This window comes from Anopheles bellator, chromosome 1 (assembly GCF_943735745.2).
Source record: "Anopheles bellator chromosome 1, idAnoBellAS_SP24_06.2, whole genome shotgun sequence".
Taxonomy (NCBI): Eukaryota; Metazoa; Arthropoda; class Insecta; order Diptera; family Culicidae; genus Anopheles; species Anopheles bellator.
Genome location: NC_071285.1, coordinates 46,129,780 through 46,149,728, shown reverse-complemented (window position 1 = coordinate 46,149,728; position 19,949 = coordinate 46,129,780). Strand labels below are relative to the sequence as shown.

At 53.7% G+C, this 19,949-nt stretch overlaps 2 protein-coding genes across 3 annotated transcripts in view; one reads left to right on the top strand and one right to left on the bottom strand.

Moving 5' to 3' along the window:
- Positions 1 to 19,949, top strand: part of LOC131216461 (serine/threonine-protein kinase N) — a 46,228-nt gene that overhangs the window by 9,632 nt on the left and 16,647 nt on the right. The window contains exons 1-3 of one of the 2 annotated variants that reach the window (XM_058210957.1): positions 4,488 to 4,586; positions 14,926 to 15,250; positions 17,281 to 17,765. In XM_058210957.1, coding sequence (XP_058066940.1) covers positions 4,488 to 4,586; positions 14,926 to 15,250; positions 17,281 to 17,765 — 909 coding nt within the window. Of the gene's footprint in view, positions 1 to 4,487; positions 4,587 to 14,925; positions 15,251 to 17,280; positions 17,766 to 19,949 lie in introns of those variants that run through there. The other variant, XM_058210958.1, reaches the window with a different exon arrangement.
- Positions 18,097 to 19,775, bottom strand: LOC131216463 (UDP-glycosyltransferase UGT5-like). The gene is made up of 2 exons (XM_058210960.1): positions 19,591 to 19,775; positions 18,097 to 19,521 (listed from the first exon to the last, which is right to left on the bottom strand). Exons 1-2 carry the CDS (start codon positions 19,741 to 19,743, stop codon positions 18,133 to 18,135), a joined length of 1,542 nt encoding a protein of 513 aa, XP_058066943.1. The 5' UTR covers positions 19,744 to 19,775; the 3' UTR covers positions 18,097 to 18,132.

Sequence of the window (19,949 nt, the reverse complement as noted above, 5' to 3'; positions counted from 1 at the left end):
GTGCGCAAACCCGCTAGCTGATAACGGGGTCTGAACATTGTAATCCAGTTACGTCCGTTCCGGCCGCGGCCGAGTCGGTTTCGTGAGACGTAACAGCACAGCCGAGCCGACAGCAGCCGCGCATACTCTAGAGGCATTTGCTGTGCGGGCCAGTCGCTTCACCGTCTTAAGCTCCTGCACCTGGGGGTGACAGAATCACAACGACTCTGAGAAGGAGCTTCTTCGATCGCGCGCGCGCGCCCTGTGTGCCCTATGGTCTGTAAAATTCCAAGCAATTCGCGATTCCAACGGTGGTTTTATCTATTGTTTTGCTTCCAGTCTATTGATCCTGAGGAGGTCCGGGAGCACACAAACGGTTGGCGGGTGCGCGCAGACCCACTTTACACAGGCAATTCTTAGAACACCACCGCCAGGGTGGTACTCTTCCCCGCGGTGTGTACTCTGCATGCTGTGACGATGTACTTCCTGCACACACTGCGAGCGAAGATTCCAGACGTAGGCGCGGTGCGCATTGTTGAGCGTCCCTCGCGCGCTGCTGAACGCGCTTCATTGGGCACGGGATGAGTTGATTAATTTCGTGCCCGGATGATCGGACCGGGATAGAAAGTAGTGTTTCCCGGTTCGTTTCCGGATGGCAGATCGGGGGGGATGATTTGATGCATAATTTAGCGATATTTGCCGCCCATGCGTACAAAATGAACGCGCCTCTCTCTTGTTGAGTGATTGTTCAGTGATTGTTGTTGAACTTGGTTTAATATTTATCCAGCTACCGCGGTTTGTTTTGGGTGCTCCTCCGTCGATCGGCCGAGTGATCCATTAATGAGACAAATTGTTTCTCGTGTGCTCGTAACAAGGTCTGTCCTCTGTCTGGCTCTAGGTATGACGTTAGCACACTGCGAGATAACACAATCAAGACGCGCGAGACGATAGAGCATAATTAATGATGGAGGCCCAACTTTTTGGCCATCCTTCGAGGCGACTTCGAGGGTCAAACTTTTGTGCGCTGCGAAACAATTTGTACGACAAGAGAGAGATTGCACGTCGACGTCCTTTCCCGGGCGGCAATGTATCCCCCGGTTGGTCTTATCAACCGCCTGGTTGTTTTCGCTCTGGTGCCCAAGTTTCTGTGTTTTTTTTAAAGTCACATTTTGTTCCATTTGTTCACGTGATTCCGCGCGTAATCCGTAATCTTAAGTAATGAGTTTGATTATGGGAAACCACCATCCCAGCCACCAATGGGATTTTAGTTAGTTTTTTTTTTTTGTAATCTTAGAAGAACGGACCGGACCGTATTTATATTTATATTTCAGTCTGTTGCTCCATTGTAAAAGCATGACCCGGGCTCCTGCGAAGAGCAGCCCATAGTCCGGGCGATGCGAAGCAAATATTGAACACATTTTAAATGGATCATTAGAGAAGCACACATTGGAAGTGCAAACAGTACGAAAGTGGCACCGCGCGAAGAGGCGCATTGGCTACCAATAGCTCGTAGCAACCCATACGCAATAGGGAAGTGAAGTGGGAGAGAAACAGTTTTACAGAGAAAAAAAGGAAGAGAGAGAGAGAGAGAGCGTAACGCCAGATGGGGCAGGTTGTGTGGTGTGGCCGAGTCGAAACCGAAAGCCCGCGTTGCAGAGTCGCGGCCCGCAGTCGTCCAGCACCGCGCGAATCCACGCGGCCATTTCTTCGCAACCCACGGTGCAACGTGGGCTCGCGGCCCAAAAGCTCTCCCTCTCTCTCTGTGCGGTAGAGTGGTGTTTTGCTTTTCCCCCCAGAGCGACGCCGTCTTGGATCGCGTGGCACACGTTGGATCGATCGAGGGCGCGCGCGCGCACGCAGCAAAAAAAGCACGGCCGAGCGGGGCCTCCTTAGTATCAATTGAACGGTCCCGGCGAACGGTCCGAACCGGCTCCCTGTGGAGGCTCTGGAATCACGACGGAAACGCAAGTGTTACGCGTGAGTGTCGTGCGTGCGTGCATTATCCTGCGTTTGATTTGTTGCCCGAGGCCCGACACTATCGGCGCTCCAGGACGTGTTGGTCAATCATTTCTCGTGTCATGTGTGATCTGGCGGGTGATCTGTGCTGGCTTACCGAAGAGCAACATCTTGCGACGAACCGAACACGGGTGTTCGTAATTGACCAGGAAATGGATCGAAACAACCCAAACCGACGGGAGTGGAACTGCGACATCCACGATAATTACTGTGGCGCTTCCAAGCCCGGGGGGTTCGTCAACGTTTCTTGCTCCAGATTATTATCGCCTAGTGACTGGAAGCTTTCGGGCTACAATTGTCGACACATACAGAGCCTGCTGCGCGCGCGCGCTCGATGCTCGATGTTTTAATGTCAGCCAGTTGCAGTGCCCATCGAGTGCCTCGAGTGTCGGAAAACAGGTTCAATAAGTCACTCCGGTGTGCCGCGAAACGAGACGAACCAGTGTGCGGTGCTCCAATTTATGAGACGAAGCCCGACGAAGATCGGAAGCGCCGGCCAGTTGTGACGACTAATGACCCATGCTACCGCAGCACGGGCTGACCTTGATGCGGAATTTATTGGTTCCTGGTTGCCACAATGCACCGCAGCGAGTGAGAGAGCAGGTCGCAGATTGGACCGCTGCTTTTTGGCCACGCTTGACCACACTCTGCCCGCCACTGGCCGGCCAATGTAGCGTATTACACTTGAGGGCACTTGAGTGGATAATACGCGACGACGCAGTGCCGGAGTAGAGAGTAGAGCAATTGGAACCGTACGCACCGCAAGTCCCACCGGCAGCACCAAGAAAGGAGGTCACCAAGCAGAGACAGTCGTTGACAGTCGTCGCGTAAATCAAAGAAGAATGAACTCGTAAACAACACCGATTGTTGTCACCACCGATCTACGAGATCCGCGCGATCCTCACTTCCCTTCAGGGCACCACGCACTTAATAACAGTTTGCTTGTCTGTGCCAACATAGCACTAGCCTAGGTCTCTCGCGTAGGGTCGCGTAGTTATGACGCCGCCGCTGGGTTTTTGAAAATTAGCGACAGGGAAATAGATTGAGCAGAATTAAAATGAATTGAGCAAATTGTGGTCTAGCTGATCCCCCAAAGCCTTAAGCTTAACCTTAATTTCCCCGAGCCGGGTCGGCATTTCGGAATGTGATCGCCAGATTATTTGAAGGGGGGGCAGCACTACTTTCTTTCGCATTAGCATTCGAATATCCGCAAACCGCGGCGAAATGGGCAACAATAGATCAACACACCACCGGAGCCTGGCCGGGAGAGAAAGTGTTGACATCTTTATTTTCTACTTGTGGTTCCCCCCCTAGGGGGTAATTCCTCTGGGGGTCCACAGGGCAATTACGCGAAGATTAGTAAATAAATGCGTACACGACCACACGGTACAGCTCGCGGCCATCTGTGGCCGGGCGCAGAGAGAAGAGAAAAAAAAAATGGAACACCAGCCGGTGCGCTTTTTTTTGGTCCGCGCTAAATCTTGATCGCGCCCGACTCGCTGTGATGGAGTCCCGCCATTTCGTTTTTGGGGGAAGCACTGAATAATAAACATTCGGTTCCGGCCGGTGGCCGGATCCGCGCTGAGGATGGATTTCTGGCGGCTCCCATTCGGCCGGCCAGTGTTTGCATAACATTAGTGGCCGATCCCGTCCCGTCCCGGCGGTGCAAGCGGGTTTTTGCGTACTTCCGGTTCGCAAATCGGTCTCTCCCGGCCGGCTGGCCGGCCGATTGACGTGTCGATTAGCGAAGTGTTTTACGATCCGCGAGCTGTGGGAAAATCGAACTGTTGCAAGGCGGTCGGTCTCTCGCTCGCTAGTTAATGGTGCAGTAAATTTTTAAGTATGCTTTCATCATCTGCAAAGTGCGTCCGTGGTGCAGGCTGAGCCGAGCCGACAGTGTAGTAGAAACCTTTCCCCTAATAAATCATCTTCGCCTAATGATGGGAGTTTAAATGCTCGTTGCTTTTTGGCACGGATCGGCCATGGGCCCTGTAAGTCGTGATTGTCTTTAATGCTCCCAGAGGGCGAAGGGGAACCGCTTCGAAAGGAGTCTTCGGTCGGTGGTCGTCAACAGAGGTCGATCGCACGTCACCTGGCGGTTCGTCGCAAGATGTTCACCTTCGCTCCTTCGTTCTTCTTCAACGTTCCCTTTCCCTGTTGTATCTTATCGTGGGCCATCAAAATTAGGTCCGAAAGGTGTTGTTCTCTGACGGTGTTGTGACCGGTGTGTCCGTTCTTTCGCCAGCTCGCAAAGTGTGAAATTACGTTAATTGATTTTCCGTTTAATGTTATCTTCGCGCGCGCTCTCTCTCTGCCCGAAGGGGGTGCGAAAAGTGTAACAATAAAGTGTCCGACCCAGCTGTGTCTGTCGGTGTGTTGTGTGTGCGCGTGTGAAAAAGGCCCCACAGCTGCCGTGATGGGACAGTGAAGTTTCGATCGTCGAGAACCCGACGGGTTTTTGGGGCATAGAACCTTGGTGAAGGGTTCCCAAGATGAGCATCAACCACGAAGCGACGGATTTTAGCTTCAAGTCCAGCAAACTGGTCATCCTGAAGGACCTGAAGGCGAAGCTGAAGGGTTACCTGTTCACTGTACGTACTTCTCGGGTTCGGATAATATTCCTCCTTTCTCATAAGTATTGGACCCTTTTAATGAATCATTTTAGGAGAGTTAAAAAGATCAATATGATGAAGAGTTCTTTGATCAGATCTTTGATCTTTGATCCGATCCCGAACTGAGCGTTTGTTCCTCGGATAGCAGCTCATAGTAGATGACTCCCGTTTACTCCAAGCACTCTCGATTCGATCCCAATTTTCACATCAGACCTCGAGTGATTTTCTGGTTGCGAATTCGCAGTGGTGATATTCCCAGAGCACAAAAAACCCCAGAAAACCGGATGTGTTCGTGCTGCTGTTCTCTCAATTCTTGTTCTTCTGCTGCCACTGGAACCGCGCTGAAAGCTTGCGAAAAACACAGCATCAGCAGCAAAACAAGGGTCTCCACTTTTCCCACTACGGACCCAAAAAAACCCAGAACTCGCCTCGCGGGGCTCGCACTCTAATTAAAGCTGTGAAATCTAACGTTTGTGGATCGCGCAAATTGCGCGATCCCTCTTTGCGGTGTCGTTTTCTCCGAGGCGTTGGGAAGTAGGAATAATCGTACAATAACCTCGGTCCATCGATCGTCGTCGCACTGGGCGGAAGAAAGTGTGGCGCGCACTGAGGCGAAGAATTTCGGGTGGATTTCTTTCCGTTTTTTTTTGTGCGGCCGGCGAACGGTAAACCGGTGGTGGCTCTGGAATGGAGATGGCCACTTCCTGCCCAATTCCGTTCCCGAATTGCGCCCCGATTGCTGCTCGGGCGATTCGAATTAATCGGTAGCATTAATCGGTGTTCAATCGACATGCGTGCCCCAACAAGAAGTGGCCGTGATTCGGAGCGTGTGCCGCTGCATCGCGGTCAAAGTCTCACGAAGCACCGAAAGAATCGGCCCGGCGATGAATTGTGTAGAAAATTCCGCCAACATCCGGAGCGCGCAGATGGGGTGTGAGAGCACCATAAGGCACCAGGCCAGCGCGAGTCCAATAATTACGGAAGACGCCGTCCCGGGAGTCCCGTTACCCACGAACCCGGCTCAGCCCGGGCCGGCGTCTGGTGGTACCGTTTTCTCTTATAGAGGATTTATAATGTTGGCAGCACGCGAGATGCTTTCTATGCTGGCTCCGAACCGAACTTCGAACCTTCTCTCGCTCTTTCGCGGGGAAAAGAAACCCCGCCAGGCTACCGGTCGGCGTCCGGAGCCGATTACGATCGATCGGTTGGTTGGGCTATTTGGCGCCAGCAGCCCACACAGGAGTTTTTGGGGTCCGCGCGATGGCATGTGTCAGGTGTTCATCGACTCAAACCCCAAGAAAGTGGCTGGGCCAGGGGGCGTGTAATCGATGTGTAATTATGTGTGCTTCCCGAATCCAAATTCTGGACTCGGTGGGCGCGGATTTCGGTTCCTTCATTCAGAGAACATTCCGTGGTTCCGGCAGGGGCTATCATCGATCCAACCACAACAAATCATCCACCAGCTGCGCGCTGCTACCGACGAGTTGGCTCCTAGCAACCATCGACAAACCGACGCAGAAGGCGCCGCCAACTTCGAATGCATAAATAGGCAATCTCTCGCTCTTTCCGTAGAGCATGGAGCCGCCTGGACGCGTGTCCCGAGGAATTGTTGGCTACATTACACCTTCAAACACGTTTGATAAGGACGGAAGGACGACGAAGGAGTCCGCCGCTCGATCGCACGGGTCACACGCGTACCCTACACCAGAACGCAGTTTTGTTCTCTAATCTAATTAGAATCCCATCACGCGCGGTCTACTACTTTTCCTTTTCCGCAGACCGAAAATTGAGTTAAAATGAACTGTGTAATGTACGCCTTGCCGTGCCTTGCCCTGGGAACCCCTTCAGCCGATAAGTGGACCATTAGCGGTCCACGCGAATCCCATTAATCGACCCTTCTCGATGGGCCCTGTTTATGTGTGTGCGTGCGCGGGTTAATGGACCGAATAGGGCCGAGTTCGTTTCCCACACGGTAGCATTATTGGGCGCGAAATAGGCGCTGGGGCGTGAACCAATTGCCCCACCAGGCTAGTTGGTGTCGTCCCGTTTGAACTGAAAACACCATCTCGAAATTTGCGGATCACACCCTCTCCCCGGGGGCCGGGGGTCAATTTCCACGAAGGGGCGCGCCAAATTGAAGGAGCCAGCAAAAGGTTAATCGATGGTGCTCGAACTTTTCCGTCGCGCCAACTCGAACGGTAGCGCGCCCCCTTGTCGATTGTTTTGTCGGTGGGCTTTTCTCATTCGAGTTTTCCTTCCACAATTGGCCGGGGTGTTTGTGGTGGCGCTTTACCCTAATTATCGCGGCCGGTGGATAATTTGTATCTCGCCTACCTAACCATCGGGGCGGATGGCGTTGGCGCCGGAACGGAATCTGAGTGGTGGCCACAAAACCTTCCACGCCCAAAACACCTACACACGCGGGGACCGAACGCCTCGGGGGAGAGGATAATCACTGCGCTGGCTGGTGGCGGTGGGAAGGTCTGAATGGTAGAGAGTGTCCCCGGGGTTTCGCCAGCCTCAGAAGAAATCACTTTCACCCTGAAAAGACCTCCTGCGAGGGGGCCTACGACGACGGGGTCAGTGTGACGTTCCCTGGTCCCGGTACCAGTAAAAGTCCTTTCTCTTTCATCGCATAGTTTTAGCAACACAACAACAAAAAAACCCTAACCACTGGAGGAAGCAGCTAGGAGGGACTCTGGCTCTCTCTACGTATCTTTCTCCCCGGACGCTGTGATATAAGTGCGGGCCCAATTCGTCATAGGGTGTCCCGACTCCTTCTCGTAGCCCACCCCCCCGGGTAGGGACCGGTTTCTGCGGGACTCCGGGACGAGAGATTAATGATGGAGTAATAGGCAGTTGTGGCCCACGGATATCGCGATCGATGGGCACGCGCGTCTGATAGATGGTGCTACTAATGCAGTCGCGTGGTCTGTCACTTACCCTGTCTAATGTATCAGAATGTATCCCGATCCGTGATGGAATGGAACCAGGGGGGTGTTTTGTCGCAACACTCAACATACACGCTGTAGGTCACTTTCATCCGGGTCCGGAGCCTTCGGGGTGAACCAGCAAACCACGTGTATGCAGCAGAATTCAATGCTAGTAACCCAGTGGCCCGGCACGCAGTGCCGCAGTATTGTATACATAACGACGCTGTGTATCCCCCTCCAGGACACATATACACACATGGCCAGAGTTTATGCTCTCTGTTTCATCGCGTTTAGCCGCGGCTGACCGAACCCTTATGTGACCCCACCGGTCGGGTCCATACACGCGGTATCGATAAAATATACGATAATTGGATTGTTGCCGGCCGCCCTGCTGCTGCTGCGCCCGAAGTAAACGAAGAAAAAGGACACTTCCTTCACTGCGGTGCGATTCTTGGCGTTAGTTATTCCGGATACCGTATAGCAAGGAGATCCCCCGTGTGGTTGGGTCAAGTTACAAATTCCTTCCTGCGCCGGCAGCAAGCAGCACCAGATCCCACCGGCCGCGTGGCACAGGCTTTTGCCCTTTCTCTGAACCCAACACACAAACACCCCAAAAAGGGGGTCCCCAGTCGGCCCGCGTTCTGGGGTAATATAATTTTTGAACCCCGAACACGGACGGGAGGTTCACGTGCGCGCGCGCGCGCGCCGTATCCTTCTTTTGGGGTCGTGCTTTAGGTCGTCGATCCTCTCCCACTGTAGACGCAAACACATCCGTTATCGCCTCCGGGGACCTGCAGCACGCGTCCTCCACGACTTCCATTTCGGATCCTCTGGCGTTCTTTCGGCGAGCGACATCAGCATGGATAACACGCGCGGCCGATGAAGAGAGCTCACATCCATTTTGATGAGTTGATTATCGTGTGCACTTTGGCCACACTTTGGCGCCGCCTCATTGGGTTGTGGAGCTGAGACCCCGGCAAGTGACGATGTTGAGATCATGTGCCGCCGGAAATCTAATTACTGTTCTTGTCGAGGCAGGCCGAGTCCTTCCTTTCCGAAGGAAGCTTTCCAAGGAATCCATGTAACTCCGAATCCCCAGAAACATACATCCCACCGCCCGACGAGAGTCGTCAACTTCTTCAACCCCACCCACATCCACCCACCACATTAACTTCCCGAGCGCGAACAAAGTTGCATGAGAGGGAAACTTTTTTGCACCGTCCGTCCGTCGTCCAACCAAATCTTCGGCCGACGAGCGCATGCGAAGCTACAAAATCGAAAGTGACTGGAGTGTGCAACCAACCATCTCTTCCGTTTGATGGTGGTGATGGTCCAAGGAACTGGCTCTCCCACGGCACCCAAGACACCGGGCCGTTCCCCAAGTCTGTCGCGGCAGACTCGCCGCGGCCGGTTTATCGTACATTAATCAATTAAATGCGAATCCAATCCGACTTGGCTGCCAGCTAGCTACTCTTGGAGCAGCGAGCGAGGCTCATTTGCACACTCGCGGACGGTGGACTCCGCTGGGCCAGTCACACATCGTGGCGATCCCAAGAGCCGCGCAGCTGGTGGGAGCCTGTGGTGCATCCAGGTGATTAGTGAGTAGCAATCACAGCGCAACGGCGGCAGTGCAATGACTTGGAGTAGCTTGCCTACGCGCTACCCGAACAAGGACCAAAAGTCCAGACCAAAAAAGGCGAGACCGGCCCCACGACATTTATCGCTCCGGAAGCCGGTTGATGCAGGGTGTCGGTGTCATAAATTTAACACTATCCATCGATCACACCGTCTGTGTCTGGGATTTCGGGTTCGACCGAAGCACTGATAGGGGCACATTGCGTTGTGAAACAACCGTTAAGGCTGATTTTCGGGGTTGTTAGGGAGTCATGTTGTTGTAAACCATTGCAAACAAGCTTTCTTTTCGTTTGTAATCTGTCAAACTGTCAAACTGCTTCACCACATCGGAATCTGGGGTTGCTCCACTCGTGTGTCCTTTGTCGTAGTCGGCCAGATATTCCAAATACCTTTACTGGCAAACTATCACCCAATCGAAGAGCTGGGAATTTCGTTGGCCAACCCCGAGTGATCCTGCCTGTACTGGCTGGACAGTTTGCCAGCCAAAAAGGAATCCCTATTGTGCTGTGGTCATATCGTTCACGCATTCCACGTCTCCCAACACCCGTGGAGACCCTTTTTTTAATATCGCGGTTCGATTGCACGGTGATTAGTTTCCATCAACACATTCCGGACGTCGTCCGCTTGAAGGCTTAGTGTCACGGGGCGCAAAGGACCGGCCCCTCGTCCCCATGAGAGATTACCGATTATGGACACGGCATTCAATCAATACGGAGAAGCAATTTCTCCACATCCACGACAGGGGGCGGCCGCTGACAGCCAGCCGCGGCCCCGGGGGGAATGTGTGTTATTAGAATTCTTCCGCTACGTGTGACTGTCCGGACTGTCGCCCGGCACACTGTTGTAGGTTATGTGGTTGCAGTCACCGGTCGCCGTGCCGAAATAAGCCGCCGGCGACGGGGTTGTGTGTTATCTGTGTCCGTATCGTATCGTCTGGACCGTCGTACTTTCGCCTTCGCTCGTGGGTATGCCGCCCGGTAGTGTTCCCGTGGTGTTGGTGCTCGCAGGAAGTGCTGTCGACCGCCGTGAAGTGTGTGTCGATTACTGTTTTAAAGGTGGTCGTTTTACTGGGACAGGACGGTGACTTTAAACGGAGTGTGTCCACTGCTGATCGGAGGTGACCAATAGAGTGTGGAAACCTAATGGATCCGCGTGTGCGATCGATAAAATCGATAGGCGTGTTGTGTTGTGTGGCGCCGTATGGAGTTGTGTGGCAAATGGCTTACTGATTGGTCAGAACGACGAGATCCTGACCAAAAAGAATGTGGACACACAGTTTAAAATGCTTCATATGCTTTTTTGGCAAAGCATGGCTTTTGGCTCCTTCAAAAAATTGAATCTATTGAATCTAATTTTGATGACGACCTATGCTATCCGTCGAAAACGAAAGCAAAATGGCGAATACGACACGCAAAATAATCACAAACATGCGTTACAGCCAACTCAAACTACAGATTATTGCTGCTTCATGGTGTGTTGTTGGCTTCTGCACAGTTTCTGCTACTAGCCGCGGCCACGGTTGTGTTGTACCGTGTGTGACATTTCATTGAGCTGTGGCTGCTGTTGCTTCACGTAAACGGGCGGCGGCGTATCTCTCGCAGTAGATAAGATAAGACCCGGGTGTTTCTTGATAGTAACCTGCACACCAACGGACGTGGCCCACCAGTAACTGCTTCAGCGATTAGTCCAGTTCCCATTGAAGTCCCGGAGGAACCCTTTCCTTCGTGAGTTCCTCTCCACAGGGCGGCAAGTCTTTACTTAATTGAGGCGGATATCGTCACAACCGCAATCAAGGTATCCTAAGGCTCTCTCTTTCTCACGCGCCTCTGTCGTATCGGTTGCGCAACGTAGCGCCCAGCTCCCACGCAGCCCGCCAGCACCCACGTGTGGCTGGTGGACTTAAAAACAAAAAAAAACGGCTGTGGGGGTCTCCATTTCGATGAACCCAAAACGGCTGCCACGAGCGGCTCCCCCTCGGTCGGTACATTCAAATCAAGGTGCCGTTGGCCGTGAATGGCAATGGCCCACCAGTATGGAGTATGGTGTTCGAGGGCAAGGACCGGAATTTGCACGCCCCGTCGACCAACCGAACTCCTCTCTGCTTCTCTAGTTGTTTGTCTGCTGTGCGGGTTTGGTGCACAAAACGCGATGATCCACCTTCGCACGCGCCGCCGCCACCATGTCGGGGGGAGTACGCGCATCTCGCATGAGCACCGACACCTACTCCTGATGTGTCTCCTGTTTCCACTTCATTATGGATTCAAATCACGATCCCTCCTTGGTGTGTGGAGTTGTGGATCGCGATCGGTGTTGTGTTTCTTCGTTGCGCAAAGCCGGGCAACTGTAATCAATTATCAACCATCCTCCCGTGGGTGACGAAAGCGTTGGACTATTTACTTTTACTTTTGGTGATGGGTACGGAAAACCGGAACTTCCGACATCCATCAATGAGCCATTGATGAGCGTGGCATTTTTTTCGTGCTCATTCAACCCCTTTAAGCGGTTGCTCGTAGCAACGGACAGTGTTTGAATTGAAACGTAAACAGTGGTGACAGTTCGCGATCGAAGCTTCGATTGCATCACCAACCACTGGGCACCACTCTCCGTTCAATCTTCTCACAGGGCCTTCAAAGCTATTCGTTAACCGTTTCAGCGATCTGTCGATCGTCGAAACGATCGTCAAAAGCCCCGGGGGAAAAAAGCGCAATAATCGATCCTTTTTCTTCTTTCAACTTTTCGAGTTGTTGTGGAAGGAGCATTTCCTCAATTTTGAGGGAACGAAATTTGCGCACACCACAAGTGTCCAGTTATGATTTATCTGCCCACTCCCCCTGCACTTCGGCTGAGCGTTGCGCCGCTCGATTGTTCGCCCCGATTGAGGTAGCCCCTAATCTACTAGAGCTCGCGGCCCGGCGGTGAAATGAATACTTTCACTTTCCTAAGGAGCCAATCGGCGCCTATCGGGGCGGGAAGGCTATCATCGATACATTAGCCAACGGGCGCTAGACCCCCCAAAAAACCCTCCCGAACCGCTGCTGGCCATTTAGCCAGCTGCTGCTGGCCCATTAGTTGCCGTCAACGCAGAGCCGGGTTTATTACGCGCACCCAACTGGACGCGCGCGCTGGACGAACGTGTCCGATGACGACATCGCCGTGTCGCCGTGTTTGGCGGGTTGGGGCGCGGGTTGGGTAACACCACACACCCAAACGCCCGGCTCTCCAAGATCACATTTCTTCGCCCGTTCGTTTGTTGTGGGGGATATCTCTGCCCTCGGTTCGGTGTGTTTCACCCCAAAAAGACTCGGCTCTCGGGGGGGAGTATCAGGTGCATTGTTGGTCAACTTTTGGTGGCCCTTCCGGTAGCGTGGGATTATCGACGGCGTATCGCCCCCAGGAGTGCCTCGGGCAAGTGAGTTTCCGGCCCGGGCTCGTTCATGTCTCCGCAAAACAAACATGGGGCGGAGTCGGAAGTTCCTCCCAACGCCTGTTGGTGGTCTGTTGAGCGGGGTGCGGTTTCATAACGAGCAGCTTCCGGTGGGGCACTCCACCCGCAACCCCGTTCCGATTGCCTCCCTCATGGGATGATGGTTTCTTTCGGCCTCTCCAAGAGTGCCAGAACTCAACCAGTCTGCTGAGCTGTGGTTTCTCTATGGTCTGACGCTGAAATGGATGACTTTCTCTCGGCGAGATCTTCATGAATGCCTTCCGAGAAATCATTAAGCCCTCCAGCACACGAGCCCTCCCCCTCGTGTAATGAGCAAAAGTACAACTGCATCCCTCGCCGGCGGGGGGTTGTTGTGCGCCGCGGCGGACGATTAATCAAAAGAAATCAGAGGGTGTGTGCCACAAGCTGTGCCCGCGCGCGGGAGAGACCTTAAGACATTCCGGTCCGACATGCCGCCAGCAGCGGAGTTCGTCTCCGGACCGCGGATGACATCTTCTAATGAGACACATAATGTTGTAGGGCTACTTCCGGTTTCCCCATTTGCCACTTCAATCGTGGCCAGGTACTTTCGCACCACTGGAAAGTGAAACTGCAAGTTTCGCTCCTCCGTGCTGCTGGTCATTTTATTAGCTATCCCCACTTTAGCTGCAAAAACAGGAAGCAGGAAAAAAGCCGCGTACCGACACACGATGTTGCTCTTATTAGCCACCGGGAAACACGCCAAACAGCGCCCCGGCCCGCCCCTTCGGTCAAGAGGGGGCTCTCAATCTTTGGCCGGGCGGGGCACATATGGTATCCTGGCTCCGGTGGTTCGCAAGTGATTGCCCGATATAAATAGCCGCACGCCACACAACTCCATCTTGCTGCCACACTCCTTTCTCGAGACGCGCGTGTCCAAACGGTGGCCCAAACGGAGTACGTACGGATCAGTAACGAAACTAACGGTGGACTTTTAGGGGGAGCAATCTGTTCACGGTCCCGGTCCCGGTCCCGGTCCCATCATCATCATGGCATTGGCGGTAACGGCGGAGAACAACGGCAGCCGCCGGAAGTCGCGCCGGCGGAGCCGCGTCTTCAGCACCTGCGTCGCTGCCGACGCCATGGCCGACCAGGTAACGGGGAACCCCCCCTCACTGATGGCGCGCGTGAGTTGGCCGAAAAGTCCAATCCAATCTCCACATTAGCTGTGCGAACGCTCTCATTGGGGCTCACCCCAATGCCTTTGTTATTACCAAAGCCCAACTTCGTGATGAAGATAATGTTGTTCCATAATCAAGATTTTTACGCATTATTTAGGTTTCTGTTTTGTGTCGATCCGCTTCCTTGGCGTTACGTAAATGTGTTGTTTGATCTCCCAATTTGTGCGCCTCAGCCTGTGTACTCCACTCCTTTTATTATGATTGTTCTGTTGGTCGTAATTGACGCTTACGATCACACGTTAAACTCAATCATGGATCCGTTCTCGTTGCTGATTGTCTATGTTTATTAATTTTACACTCCGCCTTGAAATGTTTAATTCTCTATTTCTCATTTATTTTGATAACTTTTTAATTTTAAGCTAGTAATGTAGCTTTTCAATGTTGCACTTCGTTCAGATCAAAAGCCGACGTTTAAGTCCGTCATCTGTAAGTCAATTTGGACTTTCATTCGTTACTCTCTCTCTCTTTCTACATTTATCGGTTGTCTGATGAAGTGGCCTATTTTAGCGGCTCTCCCCAATTTTTTGTGGCATTTTCCGAGAGTAACTTCAAACGTGGTCGTTGCGGGCGCACTCGAAAGTGGCCCCCGGTATGTTGTGCCTCTTGCAGGAGAGTAGCCCGCCTTATTGGGTCAGGCGAGCGCGCGGAGCATATAACGGATTCTGGTGCCACAACGAGCCCTCCGGTGGCGGTACTCGTCTCACCCTACCCTGGGGGAAATTTATGACACACCCCTTCGTCCGGGAAGGAGTTCATAGTTCTTTTTTCGGTTGCGACGTTCGCGCCCGGCCACGTGTGACCTATTGCTTCATATCCGCTGCTGCTCGCTGGCGTCAGTTATGTGTCAAGATAGCGACTGTGTCCAAAGTTTGACCATTTATCAGGAGTCGACCTAGGAGGAAACTATTATTCATGAACCCGGCCCGGCGGGCAGTTCATTTGTCAGCGCTGACGAGTCTGTGGACAGGTTCAAGTTCAAGACTGTCAATCTTAAGTACACCTTTCAATCATAGTAGCTGCTGGCGCTGGTTGTAGCCATTTGCTTGTTCCCTTGCCGGTGCATCTAAGTAATCTTCGGTTCTACCATCTTCTCGTTTCGACCACAGGGCGATTACATCAAACATCCCGTGCTGTACGAGCTGAGCCATAAGTATGGTTTGGCGGACAATGTGTCCGAGCACCTGCTGCCGGACCGGCTGGAAGAGATCAAGGAGGCGATCCGGCGCGAGATTCGGAAGGAGCTAAAAATCAAAGAGGGCGCCGAGAAGCTGCGCGAAGTCGCCACCGACCGCCGCTCGCTATCCGACGTGGCGATGATCGTGAAGAAAAGCAACAACAAGCTGGCCGAGCTCAAGTCCGAGCTGCTCGAACTGGAAAGCCAAATCATCTTGACGCAGGGCAACAGTGTCAGCAGCAACAATGGTGGACAAGGTAAGGAAGCACTCGAGAGCTGACGACGACGACAACGACTGACTTCAGTAATGATGAGAGTCTGTCCATTTTTAGGTAATATTTTTCGGTAGAACCGGGCGTGGAATGCCCGTCTGCCGCCGTCCCATCGGAACAAACGGAAAACGCAAAGGGGGCCCTTTTTTGCACCGATCGCCTGTACGCGCGAACCGTGGCCCGCGTCCCCCTGGCAGTGCTCTGCTGCAAATTACGCAGTTTGGTGTGCGCCATGTTTTTGGTGCGCTCTCGTTTTACAAACGGCGGTGGTGTTGTTATACCTGTTTATTTAAAATTAGACGCCATCGACGCCACCGAATCGCGCACTGTGGTGCTCGCGTGTTGTGAGAGTCTCGAATTGGCAGTGGCCCGACATGTGGCGAAAATTTGTTGTCATTGCGCGCGAGAGGCGTAAGCAATGGGGAGGAAAACATTGGCCACCCCAGAGCGTCGGAGAAAGAAATTGAGTTTCTCACCGCTGCTGCTGCGTGGGAGTTGGTTGTCCAACGTACCGAACCGGCCTACACAGCAGCCAGCAGCAGCAGCGCAACCGATTGGGGCCGTAAAAATAGTTGTGCATTTAATTTAGTCTTCGCATTATCTCTCCGGCGCGACGAACGTCGGGCCGACGGTCGGCCACACAGCACAGCGCGCCGCCAATTTGTGTGACGATCCGTTGAGTCTCGCGATCGCGATCCACAGAGCCCCACAATCCGAGTGAGTTTGGTGAATTTTGAGTTAGGCCGTTGGGCGAGAGACCCCACAAGAGATCATAAACAGTTGACTGAACAGTTGACTGAACAGTTGCTGCTGCGCTTCGTTATCGTTGGGGCGACATAATTCAAATGCTATTTTGAATCCGTCATTAATTGCTTCAATCGGCGGCGTGGGAAGAGCCAATACAGTTTGGAACCGTTACGTGCTGTGTAAACAACGAGAAATCCATCGTCCGGACTGGAGAAAGTATTACTTCATAGTTGAATGGAGCGATGGAGTTGTCGAACAGCCCCGGTTTCCCTAACGCATCGGCAGGCGTCTGGCATCCGAACCATCCGCGATTAAGTCATTAAGGGTGGCCCGCCGCATCGAAGGGCCACGGCAAGAGCGCGCAAAAGGCGCGCCGGACTCACTGCGATTACGGCATCAGCAGCAGCAGCGTGTGCGGAGAGAAGACTGATTAGCTGCTGGTGCTGCCGCTGCTGTTGCTGCCACTTCGCGCGCCCAATCATGCGAACACAATAATGCTGCTCGCAACCAACAGGAAGTGGGCGCGAACCACCGCGAACGTCTATCGGGAAAAAGCAGTGAAAAGCGCGCTGTGTGCATGCATAATGGGGTGTGGTGTCTGTGGCACACTTCGCGGCACCTCTTCGCGCACGGCCGCGGTTCGATTTGGGGCTCCGATTCGATGCGGAAAATGGGAAGCATAACATAAACAACGAGGAAAAAAGAGGTTTTCGCAAACCGAGGCGAGTCTCTCAGCCCCTTTTCGGCGTGGTTCGGTTCGAAGTTCGAAACAATAATCCAATTACAAGTAATTCCACCATTTCACCATTATTTGCACCCGTCTGACGGGGGCTGTCTCTCGAAGGCGCTAGCTTGCTACCGTGTGGTTCCGGGACTCTCCCTACAATACTTGCATTGTTTACACAACAACCTCTCGCAGCGTAATGTTTAGTTAGCCCTCCAAATTCCGTGTCAATTCTTTGCGATAGACACCGCTACGGATCTCAGTATTAGGCTTATGCTACTGCCACACCAAACATTGAAGAGAGCGGAATGGAATCTGGGCAGGTTATTGACCGCTACGGGAATGATCGATAGAATGAAACTGATGTAGCCTCGGATCGGCCCACTGACAGGTGATCACCGCATGTCACAACATTCGCTCGGGATTAATCTTCGTTGCACTGGTTCAGCTTTCGGCCTCCAGTCTTACCACACCACCTCAAGACCAGCAACCGACCGCGGCAACTAACCCTCGTTCTCTCGTTCGCCTATCGTGCCCCCCGCAGATCAAATACTGTCGACCGTCATACCGAGCGGACCGGAGCTGACCACCAACGATAAGCTGCTGATACCGCTCGAGAAGCAGCTCAGCATCGAGACGAAGGTGAAGAACGGGGCCGAAAACATGATCCAATCGATCTCGAACGGGCACCACGGGCGTGACAAGAAGCTGCTGGCCGAGGCGCACCAGATGTTGGCCGACTCGAAGGCGAAGATCGAGTACCTGCGCCTCAAGATACTGAAGGTGCGCCAGAACAAGCTCAACGCAAAGTCGCTGTCGGAGGAGAATGGCGACGGGTCCGGGTCGGCGGCGTCGGCCGCGACCTCCTCGGTCAAGCAACCGCAGCAGGAGCTCGAGACGTCGCTGGAGGACCGCATCGAGGAGTTGCGCCACCGGCTCCGGATAGAGGCGGCCGTCGTCGACGGGGCCAAGAATGTGATTCGCACGTTGCAGAGTACAAAAACGTTCGACAAGAAGGCGCTCCAGGAGGTGAGTGATGGGATTGAATTTCACATTTTTGTTTTTTTTTCCCGCGAGTGATGCATTCGGTGACGGGAACGGCACACGTCTACTGTCATGCGAGCAGTGCACTGTTTCCAACCTCGCTATCCGCGGTGTCGTCGTTGTTTAACAGCGTCGCAATTAGACTATCTTCCCGACGAGCAGCACTTCAGATTGCCGACGGCGGCGCTGCGGCCGTATCTTATCGCGCGAAACGCGAAACCCAAGTTTCCGTTTTATTAAACCTTATGACCTCGCGCTCGGCTCGGTCGTTAGCCGGGTTTACGCCGATGGCAAAAAAGGGACAGAAAAGTAAGCAAACAGACGGCTGCATCCACAGTCCGATCAAGCTTTATTAATTGTGTTTGACTTTTTTGTTGGAGCGTCTGAAAAGCTTCCGCCAGGTGAACCCGATCACCAGTTTCAGTGCCTTCAGCGTGAGATAGGTGGCCACCAGCAGGAAGGCGATCACGTCGAGTGACTCGCGCTCGAGGAAGCTCATATCGGCGCCGGGATAGTGCAGGTGCGGGGCCCCCTTGTGACGGGCCACGTACTCCACCCAGTAGCATGCCAAATCCATGGCGCTTTGCGGCCGGTCCCGGTAGAGGGCGGAAAGCTCCTTCGCCCTCTCGCGGTACCGATGCTCGCGGACCATTATGTTGACGGCACGCGAGAACGAGCGCTCGTCCAACTGCTTGTAGTCGAGCATCATGGCGATTCCCTCGTCGACCAGCGCCTGGATGTTCTGGTCCTGTTCGGCAAAGATCGGTATGCCCAGCACAGGCACACCGTGGTACTTGGCCTCGCTCGTCCCACCGAGGCCGCCGTGGGAGATGAACAGCTTCACGTTCGGGTGCGCCAGCACGTCGTCCTGCGGGAGCCACGCCTTCGACAGCACGTTCGGTGGGGCATTTGGAATCGTGTCACTTTCCCACTTCAACAGTACGCGCTGCTTGAGCTTGGCGAACGTTTTAAGAATCGCGTCAAGCTTGGCCGGTGGAAGATCGCTCGATTTCAAGTTCGAACCGAGGCAGAAGTACACGGCACCGTGTTCGGACGCTCCGTCCAGCCACTCGCGAATGTCCTCCGGTAGCGGGTCTGGTTTCGGCTTGATCTGCAGTCCACCCACTTCGACCATATTGGGCAGGTACGGGCGGGGCATCGTTTGCGAGAAGTGCGTGTTCAGCAGCACCAGCGACGCATTTTTGCGCACGTCCGCGTACGGCGGGTATCGATCGGACGGGAAGTTCCGCTCGTAGTACGCCGCCTGGAAGTGGGCCGATGCCGCACTGACCGCGTTCTCGATTCCGGCGACGAGAAAGTTCTTCACCCGGTCGGCAAAACTCATCGGACCGCGCCCACCGAGCAGTATGCTAGGTACGGTCGACACGGCCCGCGGGTTGCCCACAAAGTCGGCCGTCAATTTGGAAAGGCCGGCCGAAAACAGGACCACCGTCGGGGCGTTAAAGTGGGGGCCCAGGCCGAGCACGAAGTCGGCCACAAAGAAGCCCACGATGACGAGGTCGAAGTGTTCGTTCTTGATCGCCACAAACTGCGGATCCTGTAGCGCCATTTCGGCCGACTGGAACTGGCTCTGGAAGAGCGTGATCATCATCGACGGCGACCTGCCGGTGTTCTTTTGCAAAAAGTCTTTCGTCATGCTGTCGAGGTCCACTTTATTCACGACGATTTCACGATAGTTGGCCACCGGTTTCGAGAGCTTATAGGGGCTCACCATCGTCACCTGTGGGGAGGACAAGGGTACGATATAAAGTCTATCCCATAAGGGGTATATAGATGGCCACTATCCTACCTCATGGCCACGTTCCGCCAATCCCTTGAGGAGTGCCTGGCCAACGAGAACATGCGAACGTCCGGAACTAGGATGCACGCACAGAATCCTGTATGCCTCCAGTTGCGCAATGCAAACGCAAACAGCGATGGTCACTCCCAAAACAAGCTTCATTTCTACGCACTTCACAGTGGACTAACGTTCCCGTCGAGTCGATCTGTTTGAATAACTCAATCCCTACTGAAGCGCACACCGGCACTTCAAGTTGAATCGGTTCTGGTCGCCTGTTGGTGTTGGTGTTGGCCATCGCTCGTTACCGTTGTTGTTGCCGTGTGTGAGTTGTGACGATAAGAACCCGTTAAGGGTTGTGTGCTGTAGCC

What these genes read in the sequence shown, in the direction of transcription:
- LOC131216463 (XM_058210960.1), bottom strand. Translation starts at nt 19,743, where the DNA reads ATGAAGCTTGTTTTGGGAGTGACCATCGCTGTTTGCGTTTGCATTGCG. An exon ending in TGGCGGAACGTGGCCATGAG is followed by an intron (nt 19,522 to 19,590) that starts GTAGGATAGTGG and finishes TCCTCCCCACAG; the next exon opens with GTGACGATGGTGAGCCCCTA.